We start from the raw sequence: 18,076 nt of genomic DNA on the forward strand, positions 1-18,076 counted from the left end.
GTACAGTGTGGAGAACAAGTATTTGATACACTGCCGATTTTCCTACTTACAAAGCACGTAGAGGTCTATCATAGGTACACTTCAACTGTGAGAGGCAGAATCTAAAACAAAAATCCAGAAAATCACATTGTATGATTTTTGAATAATTAATTTGCATTTTATTGCATGACGTAAGTATTTGATCACCTACCAACCAGTAAGAATTCCGGCTCTCACAGACCTGTTAGTTTTTCTTTAAGAAGCCCTCCTGTTCTCCACTCATTACCTGTATTAACTGCACATGTTTGAACTCGTTACCTGTATAAAAGACACCTGTCCACACATTCAAGCAAACAGACCCCAACCTCAAGACAAGACCAGAGAGCTGTGTAAGGACATCAGGGATAATATTGTAGACCTGCACAAGGCTGGGATGGGCTACAGGACAATAGGCAAGCAGCTTGGTGAGAAGGCAACAAATGTTGGCGCAATTATTAGAAAATGGAAGAAGTTCAAGATGAAGGTCAATCTCCCTCGGTCTGGGGCTCCATGCAAGATCTCACCTCGTGGGGCATCAATGATCATGAGGAAGGTGAGGAATCAGCCCAGAACTACACGGCAGGACCTGGTCAATGACCTGAAGAGAGCTGGGACCTTAGTCTCAAAGAAAACCATTAGTAACACACTACGCCGTCATGGATTAAAATCCTGCAGCACAAGCCAGCGCATGTCCAGGCCCGTCTGAAGTTTGCCAGTGACCATCTGGATGATCCAGAGGAGGAATGGGAGAAGGTAATGTGGTCTAATGAGACAAAAAGAGAGCTTTTTGGTCTAAACTCCACTCGCCGTGTTTGGAGGAAGAAGAAGGATGAGTACAACCCCAAGAACACCATCTCAACCGTGAAGCATGGAGGTGGAAACATCATTCTTTGGGGATGCTTTTCTGCAAAGGGGACGGGACAACTGCACCATATTGAGGGGAGGATGGATGGGGCCATGTATTGCAAGATCTTTGCCAACAACCTCAGTAAGAGCATTGAAGATGGGTCGTGGCTGTGTCTTCGAGCATGACACCGACCCAAAACACACAGCAAGGGCAACTAAGGAGTGGCTCCGTAAGAAGCATCTAAAGGTCCTGGAGTAGCCTAGCCAGTCTCCAGACCCGAACACAATAGAAAATATTTGAGGGAGCTGAAAGTCCTTATTGCCCAAAACCTGAAGGATCTGGAGACGGTTTGTATGGAGGAGTGGGCCGAAATCCCTGCTGCAGTGTGAGCAAACCTGGTCAAGAACTACAGGAAACGTATGATCTCTGTAACTGCAAACAAAGGTTTCTGTACCAAATATAAAGTTCTGCTTTTCTGATGTATCAAATACTTATGTCATGCAATAAAATGTAAATTAATTACTTAAAAAAATCATTCAATGTGATTTTCTGGATTCACTCACAGTTGAAGTGTACCTATGATTACAATTACAGACCTCTACATGCTTTGTAAGTGGGAAAACCTGCAAAATCGGCAGTGTATCAAATACTGTAAATAAGCCCACACTACCATGGAAACATTTTACAGATTATGATGCACTGGCTTTAAACAGACCCTGTGAGTATATTGTGATCCTATGTTTGGCTGAATGAGATTGATGTAGATTTTTTATTTTCTATTTAAATACAACATTGAAATCAGCTAATGTAATCTCTTTACCAACAGTAAATTATCAATTATATCAACTTTTTAATGTTTCCGTTACAATAATTTAAACTTAATTGAAACACTTACATATCTGCTAAAATAACATTTGCTTGCAGTCCAACAGTATAATCACTAAAGTTATTGCCCACGTATGGCCTGAGAGGTTGGAATGAAAATACGCACACTTTCTTGTCAAGTTCAAACCTGATGAATACCAACCTTTGCAAGAAAAGTAGCGCACTCGAGGTTCAGACAAAAAAAAAAAGTGCGCATGCCCTTTTGATAAATGAGGCCAGAGGGCTCCGAGCTGTCCCCCACACACTGGCACGGCCAGTCAGGCTGCGCCATTCCACAGCGCATTGCCATGGAAACCGCACCACAAGCACAGACCATCAGGCCACTGGAAAAGTCAGCAAAGGCTCAAATACTAATTTGTCTCGCAGAGATGAAAATAAATAAATAACTAGTTCCAGCGCCAGCGATTGTTCCACCAGCGTCTGTTCTGCCTGGCAGAAACGGACAAAACTCTTCATAACAGTTGTGTGAGCTGAGTTAAGACAGGCTTTAGTGAGCACTATGAACCGTGCCCACGCCTACAGTAATTGGGTTGACTAAGAACCTTTCATCATCCTCTCACACAGGTCTTCACCTGAATGCCATGTAATGCACATACTAGAGAGCCTAGTCATATCCCTTTCCCTTCTGCCAAAAGAGCTAGAAAAATGTCCATGATTGCCCAACAAAAAAAGAACCTACTAGAAAACGATTGTCAAAAACAGCCTAAATTATAGCTATATGAGTGATCAGCCAAGTCAGCCTAATGGATGATACCTACAGATGAAGACGTGGTGCGCTGGACTGAGCTATAGGAGGGGTAGACTGATGTTGTGATAAGAGGGCCTGGTTCCTGCAGTAGTTTGGTTGGCTTATAAGCCGTGAGTCTGACTGTAATGCTACAGAGCAAAGCAGAGCAGTGCCAGCAGCACTGATGAATAATGAAGGACCTTTTCCTCCACTTGAGATTCCACGTACTCACATAGGCCATTAGCACACACACACACACACACACACACACACACAGTAAGGAACAAATTAGCACTCTTCTGACATGCTAATGTTGAGCCCCAGATATCCTCATCAAGCTTCCGACTCTGATTCAAGGCATGTTCCTGCTCTGTGGAGTTGTGGCGTAGAATCCCAGCTGGCTGTCAACACTGCGTCGAATTGTGCGGCTGCTTTTGTAAACACTCCTATCAAATTGGTCACAGTCCCGCCCTCTACGCCAGGCGCCCCTCAATCCCGACCCCTGACCCGTCAGGCTCCGCCTCTGACCACCCCCCCCCCCCCCCGCACCCCGCCTGGCCCTTGAAAGAGCTGACAAAGAATGAAGAGGGGGTTGGAGAAGATGCATACCAAGCTAAACCATGAGTAGAACCAGGGCATGCCAACGTCCTGTTTTACAGCCCTCTCAGGGGCACGGCTTATCTAAAGGTTTCCCAGTGTTGTCTTTGCTCGTCTCTACTTTTGTTACTCTGTTGATTTAGAGGGGGCACCAGGGGTTTCTGCAGAGGGGCTGCCTGCCTGGATGTGGGACTGTGTATCCAGAGCTGGAAGTTCTAAGTATGTGGGGATACATTGTCTGTGATTTGTCTAAACTGACAGAGTCAGAGAGTCCAACTGGAGTCAAAGTTTGCATGACAGACGTCCTGACTACTTCACTCTATAGGGATTAAGAAACTTGTTGAAAAGTTTCTCAATCCCATTGCACCAAGGGAACATACCACGCTCATCAATGTGGGACTATTCTCTCAGATACTAAGAGATTTTTAAATCAGTATGACTCTAGCAGCTGACAAAAATATCTTGCAATAGAAACCTAAAGCCCACCCCCCTGTGAGAACGGACCAAGTGAGAGGAAACAGAGGAAACTCAGAAAGTTAGAAGAACCAAATGATTGATCCCTCCTTCACTCCTTCCACAAAGAGAAAAATAGATGAGGAGTGACTGCAGCTATGCTAATAAGCAAAGGGGGAACCATTTTAGTCAGCATTTCTACTGGCAGACAGACAGGGTTGACTGGGAGGTTAGTAGACTGTGGTGTAGCGGCATTTGGGGCGAGAAGGAACAGTAAAAACAACATCTAAATTAGCGTTTTCAGCAGTGACACCTCAACTCCTCCAGACACAATTAACAGCTACAGTAGTTCACTTTTGCTGACTGTGTGAAAGGTCGTGGCAAACTAAAGCATGTTTATAACGAGCCAAATCGAGATATATTCCGGTTGAAATTTTGGCACATTTTAATCGGAACTACACAGTGGAAATACTGTGTTAGGCCTACAAGCTACTGTTAAAACATTCCAGGTAGGGATATAGTAGCCCATTGGTTAGACACTACTGACTACTAGGTTCAGACAGAGGTTGTCTCTTTATGACAGTGGAATGAGATTCACACTTACCCGTCTCCATCCTGGTAGTTGACATTTAGTCTCTTTGTGGAGCCCAGCAACTCTGCAAAAACACAAAACAGAACATGTATATTTTTAGAACATACATTGTGCTGATTGGCTAAGTGGCACTATGACAAACGATTGCAAATGTAAACCCTCAAAATGCCCCTCCTCGTTTTACCCACATCCCTCTGCTCACAAGGGACACATTTCATTAAAACCCATAGGGTGCACAACCGTAATTTATTGAAAAACCCCTCTGGAACATTATAAAGGGTCTACTCTTCTAAAACCAAATAGCCACTCTACTCCTAAGGAACCGAATAACACATCTGCTCAAGAATCAAATGTCCCTTTGACTACTCTAGAATCAAATAAGCCATGTACTCTGGAACTGAATGAATCTCCACTGGAACTGAATGAACCATCTACTACTCTGGAACTGAATTACCCCACCAACACCTCTGGAACTGAATGACCCACCAACACCTCTGGAACTGAATGACCCACCAACACCTCTGGAACTGAATGACCCACCAACACCTCTGGAACTGAATGACCCACCAACACCTCCGAAACTGAATGACCCACCAACACCTCCGAAACTGAATGACCCACCAACACCTCCGGAACTGAATTACCCCACCAACACCTCCGGAACTGAATTACCCCACCAACACCTCCGGAACTGAATGACCCACCAACACCTCCGGAACTGAATGACCCACCAACACCCCCGGAACTCAATGACCCACATGCACATAATATTTTCAAATGAATGGACTCAAAATAGTTTTGTAGGCACGGTCTGGTACGTTTTTAGCAATAGTTGTTACATACATGCTGCAAAAATGATCAAAACTCAAAATGTGCAGGGACGCCCATATTGACAATCTTTTTAAACAAACAATATACCAATTTTAATTGGGTACCACGTAGCCCACTTGGAAAGAACATTGCCCTGGCAACGCCATGGTTCTAGGTTTGATACTCACGTGGGGCCTGTATGGAAAATGTGTGCACTCGCTGCTGTCAGTCACTCTAAATCAAATGAGCAACAGGCAATGTTGTAACGGAAAGGGGCTGCGTGGCGAACCTGGCACGGGTTCCCAAACCCACGGTATCTCAGACAGCACAGGCCATACTGGATCCTGGACCAGATGGACATACAGAGGGTTTTAGAGGAGACCCGGAGACATCAGCTGGCTCACCCACCAGGCCTCAAACCCACACTCACCAAACAAACGGTCCCTCATAAATCTGTCCCCTGCTCTCCGTTTCCATGGGCAGTTCATTAGCCTCTGACCTCAGACTGACCTCTGCGACCAGGTCAGGACACATTACACTTTTCAGAAAGCAGAGAGAGAGAGGGACCGAGAGGGAGGGAGAGCTCGCGTCCTTTGATCTTCTGCTACAGATGCGTCTCCATCCCCCAAGCGTGGCTCTAGAAGAGACAATGTGGTCAGTGGGCACCACAGGGACTCCCAGACTCTACGGGCTAACGTCCAGACCTGTCAACTCGGGGAGACATCTCCTGCCAAGATGTGATTCATCACAAGCGGGACCTTTCCCTTGTGCGTCTCATTGGCCCAGCTGACAGCCCAGTTCTCATTGGCATCATTCAAAAATAATTTCCCTGTAGCACACAACAGGAGCAGGGTGCCTGTGACACCAGGGTTGTGGGTTCGAATACCTGGGGGGGGCAGTACAAAAAAAGTATGCGCTCATTACTGTAAGTGCCTTTGAGAGAGAGTGTCTGCTAATTGACTTACATGTAAATGTAGATTACGTTCTACGAACAGACGTAGATTCACCAGCTGCATGTGATAAGGCCAAGAGCCTTATTATCAGCTATCTAGATTCCAAACAAAGTATGTGCCTTGTAGAGTCACACAGCTCATGCCCTGCGCTCAGTCAGCACGTCACTGTATCGCCACAGTCATCATCCCTGGTGCGGAAAATTATTTTACAGCGAGGTCATTGAACCACTGAGAATCCTCCCCACAAGCGGCTGACCAATTGGTCATCATCCAGTTTAATGTCAAACACAAAGCACTTGATATCTGCTGTAACGCTAATAGAGGTCAGCGAAGTAGCACTCCATCCCCGGTTTGAAGAGAAAGGGTAAGCGCTCGGCTCTGATTCGCCCCCACCTTGTTTTCTGTGAAGGTGTCTCAAACGCTGCGAGGGACACTGTTTGATACCAGGGTTCAGCGAGGTTGAAGGGCGGGCCACAGGGGGTTAACAGAACGGAGTGGGAAAGAAGCTCCAGACATTGGATACGCCGACAGTGCGGAGACCATGGCGACAGCCCCGTCTTCCTACTGGTCATTATGTCTGAGCAGGAGGCGAGCCAGGCCAAGGTAGCAAGTCAGACTCTTCAACAGCCCCAAAACAAAAGGGCTTTGAAGTGAGATCCAGATACGTGCTACAAAGCCAGTTTTCCCTTGGGGACTTCTATGGCTCTTTCATAATGACCTGAATTCCATAATTAATGAGATGTAGCCTAGCCAATCAAACAATGCGCACCAGAGTTAAGTCATGGGAACACAGTTCCACTCCATTTAGAATACTTTGCTGCCATGTAACCACCTCCAAATGACATCAGCCTTCTGTCAAGTCAGTGACGTGATTGGGCTTCTCTTCGAAACAGGAAGTAGTCACTAATGCAGCAAATTGCCCGCTTGAAGCTTTCATCTGCGGCATATTTGTTCAAAGTTATTTTGAATGTAATTTATGGGGAACAGGGGGAAAGCGTCGCCTGTTCACTTACAATGTTTTTATGGGGACATTTCCTCTTTAAATGTAAGCTGAAAGTATAACGTACCATGGAACTGCTACCGCAAGAATACTGGGCAGAAGGGAGACTTTTGCCCAAGTCTGCACATTTAAGAATTCTGTTTTGGAACATGTTCATGGATTCAAGACGCTGCCTGAGCTTCTGGTAGAAACGGGCAGAAACAGAATATGTTGTAAAATGTCTAACTAAAATTAGAAAACCACTGCAAGTATCAAAACTATGATTATATGTTTGCCCATAAAACAGCAGGCAACGCCTGAGAAATTCATTTTGTTTCTCGGGCTCAAATGACTGCACTTAGGTCCAAGCAATAAACATACAAAAGCGCAGGTCATCATTTTTCTCCTGCTCTCATTGTGGTGGAGAACAGAGACTCGGACCAGTCCTCCATTATCTGTCCAAAATGTGTGGCGGAATTAACTCTTACATTAGAAAGTGGGCAGTTTCCAAAATAGCCCGGCGAAAAATGGCAGCTGTCCTAACTGGTCAAATTCCTTGCCATTCATGAATTCATGCCGAGATTAAATCTTTAAGTTGCAATATATAAATCCTGATAGATCTGATCTTTGATATTCAGTGAAAATCCACAAGGCTGTATTGTATGGTTTAAATGGCTACATATCTGGTTTTGGTTTCAAATCAATCTGCCCATCGAAACATTCAACATAAAAAGATATCTCCTTATTTTACTGGGTACGTTAACTCAGAGCACATTCATATTACAGAAAGGACCTGGGATTAATTAGGATTCTCCCCTTCTCAGGGACAGAATGACATATTCTTCTTACCTTACATGCTCAGGGATTCAATCTAAAAACCTTTTGGTTAACAGTCAGAAGGTCTAGCCACTAGGCTACTTGCCTAGCCCCAAATACCAACCGGAGGACTTAAAATAACTGAAATAATCCAATGAACCAGATAAAGAGCATCAATGCCAAGATGAATATACAATGAGGAGTCAAAACATGATGTCCATCGGCCTAATATGATCCGTGAGCCACCAAAACAGCACCGATGCGCTAAGGGATGGAATCTACAAGACCCCTGAAAGTGTCCTGTGGAATCTGGCACCAAGAAATTAGCAGCATATCCTTCAAGTCATTAAAGTTGCAAGGTGGAGTCGTCCAGCACATCCTACAGATGCTCAATCGGATTGAGCATCTGATGCTCAAAGAACTGATTGTTCAATTACCATCTAATCTACCCAGACATTGACATGTGCCCTGGTTAGGAGATGTTCAACATTATTTGCATCACCTCTGAGTGTTCGTAATGTTTTGGCGCATCAGTGGATATGCTCTTTACACCTCCATTCTATCATATCAAAAACACATCGTAATGAAAGGCAACAACTTACTAGAGTAGTGGTTTAACAGTTGACCGTCTACCTACTCAGTAACCGTCACATTGGTTAAACTAGTCAGGCAGAAACCATTTTGTAGGATTAAATGGCAGAGGAAAGCGCTTTCCTCCCTTCACATTATGGAGGCCTGGTTGTTTATTATAGGAGAATGACTGTTTGATCCAACAGCACCATTTGAAGACTGGAGAGTGTTACCGGAAACCACGGGACCCCAATCAGGACGGGTGGGGGCCTGCGAGTTCACAGTTGGGCTGTGCTCAACAGGCTTGGCGATGGAACACAGGAAGCTGAATGCGTGTTTGGCCAAGGAAGGATCGGGACGGACCTGCAGCGTCTTATCTGCCCAGTAAACGGGGTCAAGGGTCGTCAAAGTGGAGAGCCGTAGTGGGTTTCTGAGCCTTATCTGAGCTCCGGGACAATAACAGGGTTGGGACACAAAGGCGGCCGTACCCCTGGCCAGTCCCCAGGTCCACCTCATGTTTAAACAGCACTGTGAGGCGTCGGAGTGGCTATTCCCCACCGCTAGACGCAGCACTGCCAGTGGACCACAGCCACAGATGTCAACCCGGATCGCCTTTCTGTTTGCTTGGTTTTCCTCACATCAACAGTTACATGGGGAGAAAAGTCAACACGCACGGCTAAGTCCTCCGGGTGAAGTCAGGTCCTCATTTGGCCTGGTGGCTAGCCTTCTCAAGACAATTTGACATGTCGACTGCTGTAGCATTCTGGCCATCATAGAAGCAGGCCCCACACGTCTAACAATAATGACCTTTTCTCCGGGGGCTGATGACACCTGTCTGGTTACACCACCCACTGTGCCCTGAGGGCCCCGGCGCTGCTACTCACATCCTGTCGCAACACCTGCCTCCCAGCCAAAGAGAGGGAAAATCCCTCGGAAATCAGAGCCACAGCTCCTGAACTCGCACAGTCCTACTAAAAAGTGCAGTCAAAGGGATACAGCAGGGTGGAGAAGGCAAAGGACGGGTGCCTCCTCCTGTGGCAAACACAATTCAATGCGAATATGGTCACCCCCAAATCCTTTGGAAGTCTCCATGCCAGAGCACCCTGTGTTACCACAGTACAGCGTATGTAGCAACACGCTGGTCGGAAGGTTAGGAACCCCTCAGGGCTACGATTGGTGGTCCTGTTTTTTCAAACCAAGCCACATCTCCAACCTATCGGACAACCTCTGGTATTTTCCCACCACGCACGCTGCACTGGCATGTTAGGACCCCATAGCGGGAGACGACGGTGAAAGGGCACGTGCTCACGCACGGCCGGGCAAAGACAAGCCCATCTCAGTTCATCGGCCTCCAGTGGTCCTCGTTGTTCACGTAATGTTTGCCCCCTGGGAGGAATGCACCTCATATCGTATCACCTCTGTTCTGGTTGGGCTTAGCACCTCCACCTCCTGGTAGCGGCGGCTGAGGGTGACCAGAGGGGACGGATGGATATTACTGGAAGCACAGGGAGGAAGCCCTGGGTCTGTGGCCGAGAACCAGGGGCGTGCAGGTGACCTCGGGGGCGTTTCGTTTGCGACACGGCCGTGGCACGGGTGTCAGAGGAGGAGGGGGAGGCTGTTGACACGGCCTCTACTAGGCGTGGAGGGAACGCTCAGGAACAAAGCGAAGACTTGAGCTGGGCCCCTTCTACACTTCCTTTCCCAAGACTATTGTTCCAAAGAGCGGGAGGCTTACGCCATTGTGTCCACTGCGGTCCCCTCCCAGTGGGGAGAGAGAGAGAGAGAGAGAGAGAGAGAGAGTGAGTGTGTGTGTGTGGGGGGGGGGGGGGGGGGGGGGGGGGGTGAGGGAGAGCAAACGAGTGTGAGGTGCATGAGCTCACGAACCCTTTCTATTACTAAACTCTGTGTTAATCTGACTGACGCTCAGCCACCTCACTGCCCCTTTTTTCTTTGTCTCTCTCTCTGTCACCCTCCACCTCTTCCATCCCCCACTCAATTTTCCCTGCACTATACCTTCTCGCCTCATTTCCCCGGCTCTTCCTCTGATGATTAAAGTCATGCCTGAGAAAACGGGGCCTCCTCCCGCTCCATTCAGATGTCATTATTCAGCTTTACATTCAAACCAGGACCACTCCTAGTGCAACAGAAAGACCAAATAAACAGAAAGAAACCAAATAAATAAAAAGAAATACAAAAAAAAGAATTACAGAAATTACTACCTCACTGAATGGGTAGCCTTGTTTGCGTCAACACCAGACAGGTCAGGTAAGATCAGAGCAGTGGCCTACTGATCCAGGCCTTTCACACACTTTGTGACAGGAATGCACCTGTCAATCCGCCTGCTTACACGCCTGCTTTACTCACGTCACATTCTCATCAGGAAACCAGAAAAGGCAGATAACACAGACGTCAGACACGTAGTAAAGCAGATAAGAGCAGGCTTATTCTATCCCAGTCATATCTGGGCATGCTACGTCGTCTGGTACGCTAGGCCCCAACGGCTGACAGGAATGTCAACAAGCATGGTTCTAATATCAAAAAGCCCAATGCGTGAGGCTGGATAGACTTGAGACTGAATGTCTACGACAAACACAGTACTCAGTTATAGTGGTGGTCCCATAAAAAAACGTCTGTGATGTGTCTGCAGAAATTGCCTCACATTTCAGGTGAGGTTTCCATTTATTGTGAATACTAAACACATACAGTTCCAAAAGAAATATTACTAGATAGTTGAAGACTAAATTAATCCTCAATGTCAGGTTGTCCAAGAAACATTTAAGGTTCTTATCCTTGGTTTCTGTGGGCATTTCTTTGGATAAAACAATTAGCCTAATTCTATGTTCCTGATTTATCATTCTTGATTTATAATTCCCTGAGAAATGCAGGGACAGTGGTGAATAACTCTACTTTTAATTACTTGTTAAAGTTAATTAACTTGTTTTTCTATTAATGCTTTTTGGGATAATTTAATTAACAAGTGATAACCTTGATATAAAGCTGGGGGTTGCAAGTCGATCACCCAACATGAGAGTAGCTCGCAAAACAATTCTGGAAGTGGGCTACATACAATTTTAATGCACTTCACCACCAACTGTCAACAAATCTCCCAAGGATCAGACTCTGCAAGATCCCAGCTACTATTTTATCAACAAAACACTAACATTATCCCACACAAGCAGGAAAGCATGGCCTATATCAATGAATGGGCCAGGATATTCTAAATGCAACAGACTGAAGACTAGAAAAATACGGCGTGCATACTGTAGGCTTGGTAATCTGTACCTCACAGTGTCTTTGTCTTCTAAAGCCTTGCAAATTCACCTTATTCTCAACTCTCCCAAGGCCTAGAGTCTATTTAGATTTTAAAAGACAGTGCTGCATTTTTCAGGTGATAAGTCAAGGCTGTAGACATGTACATCGGAAAGGAATATCCTAGATCACCTGTAGGGTTTAGGTTCATAATTAATGGCCGGCATCCAGCTCATTCAGACCCCCTGGAATCCAAATGCAGTCTTAGGGCTCAGTTTCACTGTGTTTTGGGAGTCACGCCATACTCGATTCCTTCTAAGCCAACCACATGAGTCGGAGTCGACTCCATAAATCCATTTAATTGTCCCCATTTACTCACCCATCCATCCAACCACCAAGTGCCAGCACATGTACAAGCTCCAATAGTGAGACATAAATCATCACGATGGGTGGGTCCAAGCAGGGCTTGGGTCAAGATGAAGCTAGCTACTCTATAGCTAGCCTCTTGTTGTTGCAGCGATGTTAACAGTTTGGGGGGAGGGATGACTTAAGTCACAGCACATGATGAATCATTTAGTATTAAGAACGTTTAATTCAATGCACAACATTGACCTTCAAGGCAATTTTCTGACTTGAATCATTGCATTACGCCATGCATAGAAGCAGGATGTCATATATCAGCTAAAAGAATCTTACAAATGTCTGGCAAAGGAACTTGACAATAACAAAACAGAACTCTCATTTATCCCAAAAGAAAAGAACACTAAGATAGGGAACTTTCTTTCAAACAGTATAAACAACATTGTTCTTTATGAATCAGCATTGAACAAAGGTAATACATTTCTTTTTATATATATATTTTCAATAGCTACCTATAGCTTGGGAAAACTGAAACATCCTCCCAGACTGGTCACAAGTAATCACTTTATTCCAGCGCATATTTAAAATATAGCTCTTATTAAAAGTACTCTCATGGTTGAAAAGTCCACCTGTAAAGTGGAACGTGATAAAAGCAGTACTTCAAAAATATAGCATGGTGCTTTCTCCATTCCATTATAGGACGTCAGACCGGGATTTATGAAAAGCTTATTGGGCCAAATGAATAGCACTACAGTTAAGACAGCCCTACTTCAATCATGTTAAAGAGACAGGGTGGAACATAAGCAAAACTAATGTATGACTGGGCAAGCTAAATGCTTCTTCTTCCATGCCTCCAAACAGCTGAAAGTACAGGCATGACACCACTCCTCAACAACACTACAGTCCTACAGCCTTTTTGGGGGGCGGGAGCTCTTGGGTTTATAAAAGGCTACAAGGCATTCCATGTTCAGTGCAAGGATTTGAACACGCAATAGAAGGATGGGAAGACCACAGCTTAGTGACGGAGTGGCCTACTGCACTAAACTAATGACGATGATTATGCTACATCTACCCTGTAGCGGCTCCTAGATGAGTGCCCGAGGATGTGAACTGAACTGGGATGATTAAGCAAAGCATGGTTCAAGAACGCATGATTAGGTTATTTGTGAGACTAGTGAACCGTGAAGATGTTGTGAACGATGGACAGTGCTGTTGAGCCATTTTAATTGGGATGTCAGTTGTTGCAGCATGATATTATTGGGGATGAGGCCGCGTTTTATGGTACGTCGACAGGGACCTAGAGACAAGCTTGGCAATTGACCCACCGTAGTCAGGTACTAGAATCCAGAGGGCAAAGGTCATGTTTATGACACCAGAAATGGTGTTCAATAAACCAGTGAAAGTAACAACCAAAACCATTCCCTAGGCTTTTAAGTCGTAAAAAGTCACAAACCTGGCACAAGACTCAGGCCCCCATCCGCAAGAGGCCACAAGACTCAGGCCCCCATCCGCAAGAGGCCACAAGACTCAGGCCCCCATCCGCAAGAGGCCACAAGACTCAGGCCCCGTGCTCCAAGGGGCCACAAGACTCAGGCCCCGTGCTCCAAGGGGCCACAAGACTCAGGCCCCGTGCTCCAAGGGGCCACAAGACTCAGGCCCCGTGCTCCAAGGGGCCACAAGACTCAGGCCCCGTGCTCCAAGGGGCCACAAGACTCAGGCCCCGTGCTCCAAGGGGCCACAAGACTCAGGCCCCGTGCTCCAAGGGGCCACAAGACTCAGGCCCCGTGCTCCAAGGGGCCACAAGACTCTGGCCCCTGTCTGCAAGAGGCCACAGGGAAACAGCAGCTCTGGATGAAAATGCACTGAAGCCAGCCCAAACATAGGCCTATCACTTCTTTTGTGACCAGCATTTAAATGCAGTCATTGCTACTTATGCAAATGTCAGTTACATGACAAGAATGCTCTAGAGCCAATGTTTGGTTCAAAACAAAGAGGAGGAATGAGGGGAGAAAAGCAAAGGCCAATGAAAGGAGAAACATTTTCCTTGGCCCAAGAACCAGCTAAACATTCATCCTTGCTGTTTCATGACATACTATTAGAACAGGGATTTAATTATGTGTGTGAAACAGACTAGTCTCTGTACAGCTATAAGTTAATAGGTGAAGCTGAACAGTGCAAGGCAGGCAGGCAGTTGTTAAGAAAACAAATATTTCATAGTTCATCTCAAGGCAAACCTCAGAACATTCATTTTGAGGATTCAATCACTGGGTTTATTTTCTAACCGAATAAATCAGTCAAAGGTTATTCCAATCTGTCAAAGACATCTCATGAAAGGAACAGTCTCAGAAATAAAATAAATCCAGCTGCACTTTACTATCTAAATAAAAGACAAAAACTGGATCTAACGTCATGCTGAGAAAAACAACAATAGATTGGTCTGAACTGCCACAGAAAGGGGTCATTTCCTTGACCACATCCTATTTTGTCTTAAAAGGAGCACCAGAGAGGGGTCCATCGGCAATGGCATGTAAAGGGAAACATCTGACAACTATACGTTTCTGCACCTCCAACAATTAATTAGGGAAAAAAAGAGTTGGGACTATTTTCAGGCACACCTAGAAATAGGCTGACCTGTATATCTGTATATTCTTTTTAAATAATTCATAGAACAGTTTAGACATGATTAAAGATGTTCCTTTGCATAGGTATACATTACAAGGAAAAATAAATCAGAATATAATTAAAGCCTTAGGCGCTTATCAGGTCAAGCCCAGGTACAAAGTGGTTTATGTTGCCCGTGTTTATCCTCAAACAGGACTAACAGCCACAGACGAAACCTCACATCTGGTGTGTCAGGATAAAACCACTGGCTGGAACATCTCCTTGGAAGATAATTCCCCCTGACCCCGCCGTGCTGTTATCTACACCGGACACAGATCGGAGATCTTCAGGTGCCCTTCTGTAGACCTAAGTCTCAGTGCTGGTGCAATGCCTGGTTAAGGGCCATGTCGACAGATACGGACTGTGATTGTAACATACGTAGGTCAACCCACTGCTGCCATGATGGAAGCTTCACCAAGCCAACAGGACGGTATCAGACCCCCTACCTCACTACAGTGAACATGAAACTAAATGCTAAACTGACTTCTTATTATTAGTCTGCTTTGCCTAACGGGTGAAGCTACTGCCAAGTTCATCATCCTTTTAACAAAGAATTCTCATTTGGCACAGTTATTTGATCGAGGATCGCACGTCACCACAAAGATTCTTAAAAGGAAAAATAAAAAAGAAGCTTTTTTTGGAGACAAGGTATTACTTGTGCTAACATAGTGCTCGTTATGTTTTTTTTCTCTGGGCCGACGGAGCCATCCAGGTCAACATGATGGGGGGGCTGCGAGAGCCAGATGCAAAGCTAGACGACAAGCGGAGAGAAAGTCCCTAGTCGGTCTCCCTGTTGAGGCCCGGAATACAGCTGACGTAAGGGAGAGCCACCCATGCAAATGACCTGCGTGAGTCGCATTGTTCCTCCGCCCAGCTGGGCGCCCTGAGACAATGGAGCCCGGGGAGTGACGCGTATGGCAGGTTTGTTCAATATAGAGACACACATTGAGTTGAAAGAAGGACAGCCGAGTGACAAAATCGTCCGGGGGGGGGGGGGGTCCGCTGTACAGACCCATATGGGCTAGGGGGTGGGATTTCTACTCTGACAGTGCGGTCTTCATTGCGTCCTTCTGAAACACTGCAAGACACTGGGTTGAGGTGAACACTAAACGGTTGACTATGTGGAAGAGACTGTACAGGAAGTGATCTGGAAAGGGCTTTGGACATGGGGTGGGGGGCTGGGTGTGTTGATACAGCTGGAAGCTGCTGACAGGATCTAATTCACAATGACCTGCAGGAATGCAAAGCGGGACCCTTCACCTCCATGTGACACTGTGGTCTGTGTGACAGGCACAAGCCCCAACTGAATACAGCTGATTGGAAGGCCAAAGGTCCTAATGAGTACAGGTAATTTAAGGACAAGTCCTAATGAAGAGTAAATTGGAGTGCAAGACCAAATGACTTTAGCTGATTGGAGGGCAGGCCCTAATTCATTCTTATTTTACCAGGTAAGTATGATAACAGATTTCTATTTGCCAAAAGAACCTGGAAGAAATTAGATGAACTATCATCCTCAGAGACAGCTTTAAATGTGGTTGGCTCGTGGATTAGAAACAGCGGCCTTTCGTTTACTGGCTCAGCACTTGACCACCGGGCTACCCTGACCCCCGAGAAGGATTGGAGGGCAGGCCCTAATTACTTTAGCTGATTGGAGGGCAGGTCCTATTGACTTTAGCTGATTGGAGGGCAGGCCCAAACAGTTGTGCTCATAAGTTTGCATACCCCTGGCAGAAATTGTGAAATTTTGGCAATGATTTTGAAAATGACTGATCATGCAAAAGAACTGTCTTTTATTTAAGAAGTGATCAAGAGCCAATTAATTATCACAGTTGTTTGGCTCCTTTTTAAATCATAACAATAACAGAAATTACCCAAATGGCCCTGATCAAAAGTTTACATTCCCTTGAAGGTTTGGCCTTGTTACAGACACACAAGGTGACACACACAGGTGAAAATGACAATTAAAAGGTGAATTTCCCATACCTGTGGCTTTTAAAATTGCAATTAGTGTCCGTGTATGAATAGTCAATGAGTTTTTTATCTCTCATGTGGATGCACAGAGCAGGCTAGATACTGAGACATGGGAAGGAGAAAAGGCCTGCGAAACAAGGTAATGGAACTTTATTAAGATGGAAAAGGATATCAAAAGATATCCAAAGCCTTGCAAATGCCAGTCAGTACTGTTAAATCACTTAATACGAAGTGGAAAATTCAGGGATCTTTTAATACCAAGCCAAGGTCAGGTAGATCAAGAAAGATTTCAGCCAAAACTGCCAGAAGAATTGTTCGGGATACAAAGAAAAACCCACAGGTAACCTCAGGAGAAATACAGGCCGCTCTGGAAAAAGATGGTGGGGTTGTTTCAAGGAGCACAATACGGCGATACTTGAACAAAAAATTAGCTGCATGGTCGAGTTGCCAGAAAGAACCCTTTACTGCGCCAATGCCACAAAAAAGCCCAGTTACAATAGGCCCGACAACACCTGGACATGCCTCACAGCTTGTGGCACACTGTAATTTGGAGTGACCAGACCAAAATAGAGCGTTATGATCACAACCATAAGCGCTATGTTTGGAGAGGGGTCAACAAGCCCTATAGTGAACATAATACCATCCCCACTGTGAAGCATGGTGGTGGCTCACTAATGTTTTAGGGATGTGTGAGCTCTAAAGGCACGGGGAATCTTGTGAAAATTCATGGCAAGATGAATGCAGCATGTTATCAGAAAACACTGGCAGACAATTTGCAGTCTACTGCACGAAAGCTGCGAATGGGATGCTCTTGGACTTTCCAGCATGATAATGACCCTAAGCACAAGGCCAAGTTGACCTTCCAGTGGTTACAGCCGAAAAAGGTGAAGGTTCTAGAGTGGCCATCACAGTCTCCTGACCTCAATATCATCGAGCTATTCTCAAACGTGCGGTTCATGCAAGACTACCAAAGACTTTGCATGACTTGGAGGCATTTTGACAAGATTAATGGGCAGCTATACCACCTGCCAGAATTCGGGGGCATCATAGACAACCATTACCAAATACGGCACGCTGTCGTTAATGCTAAAGGGGGCAATACACAGTATTAAGAACTAAGGGTATGAAGACTTTTGAACAGGGTTCAGTTAATTTTTTTCTTTGTTGCCATGTTTTGTTTTATGATTGTGCCATTCTGTTATGACCTACAGTTGAATGTGAATCCCATAAGAAATAAAGGACACGTGTTTTGCCTGCTCACTCATGTTTTCTTTACAAATGGTACATATATTACCAATACCCCAAGTGTATGCAAACTTTTGAGCATAAATGTAGCAGATTGGAGGGTCAGCCCTAAAGTATACAGCTGATTGGAGGGTCTGCCCTAATGAATAAAGCTGATAGGAGGGGCATGCCCTAATGAATATAGCATATTAAATTAATCAAACATATATTAAAGCCCTTTTTATGTCAGCAGTTGTTACAAAGTGTTTACAGTGTACAGATACCCAGACTAAAAGCGCAACCAAGAACAACGAACTGATTGGAAGACAAGACCTAATGGGAGGCCTAATAGTTTAATAGTAAT

General features: G+C 45.4%; 1 protein-coding gene across 7 annotated transcripts in view; it reads right to left on the reverse strand.

The window, feature by feature from the left end:
* Positions 1-18,076, reverse strand: part of LOC105012910 (caskin-2) — a 71,650-nt gene that overhangs the window by 45,037 nt on the left and 8,537 nt on the right. For all 7 annotated transcript variants that reach the window (XM_034295246.1, XM_034295244.1, XM_034295245.1 and 4 more), the window contains one exon: positions 4,132-4,183. In XM_034295246.1, the coding sequence (XP_034151137.1) occupies positions 4,132-4,183 (52 nt within the window). The remainder of the gene's footprint in view (positions 1-4,131; positions 4,184-18,076) is intronic.

This window comes from Esox lucius, chromosome 11, assembly GCF_011004845.1.
Source record: "Esox lucius isolate fEsoLuc1 chromosome 11, fEsoLuc1.pri, whole genome shotgun sequence".
In the NCBI taxonomy this organism is placed as follows: domain Eukaryota; kingdom Metazoa; phylum Chordata; class Actinopteri; order Esociformes; family Esocidae; genus Esox; species Esox lucius.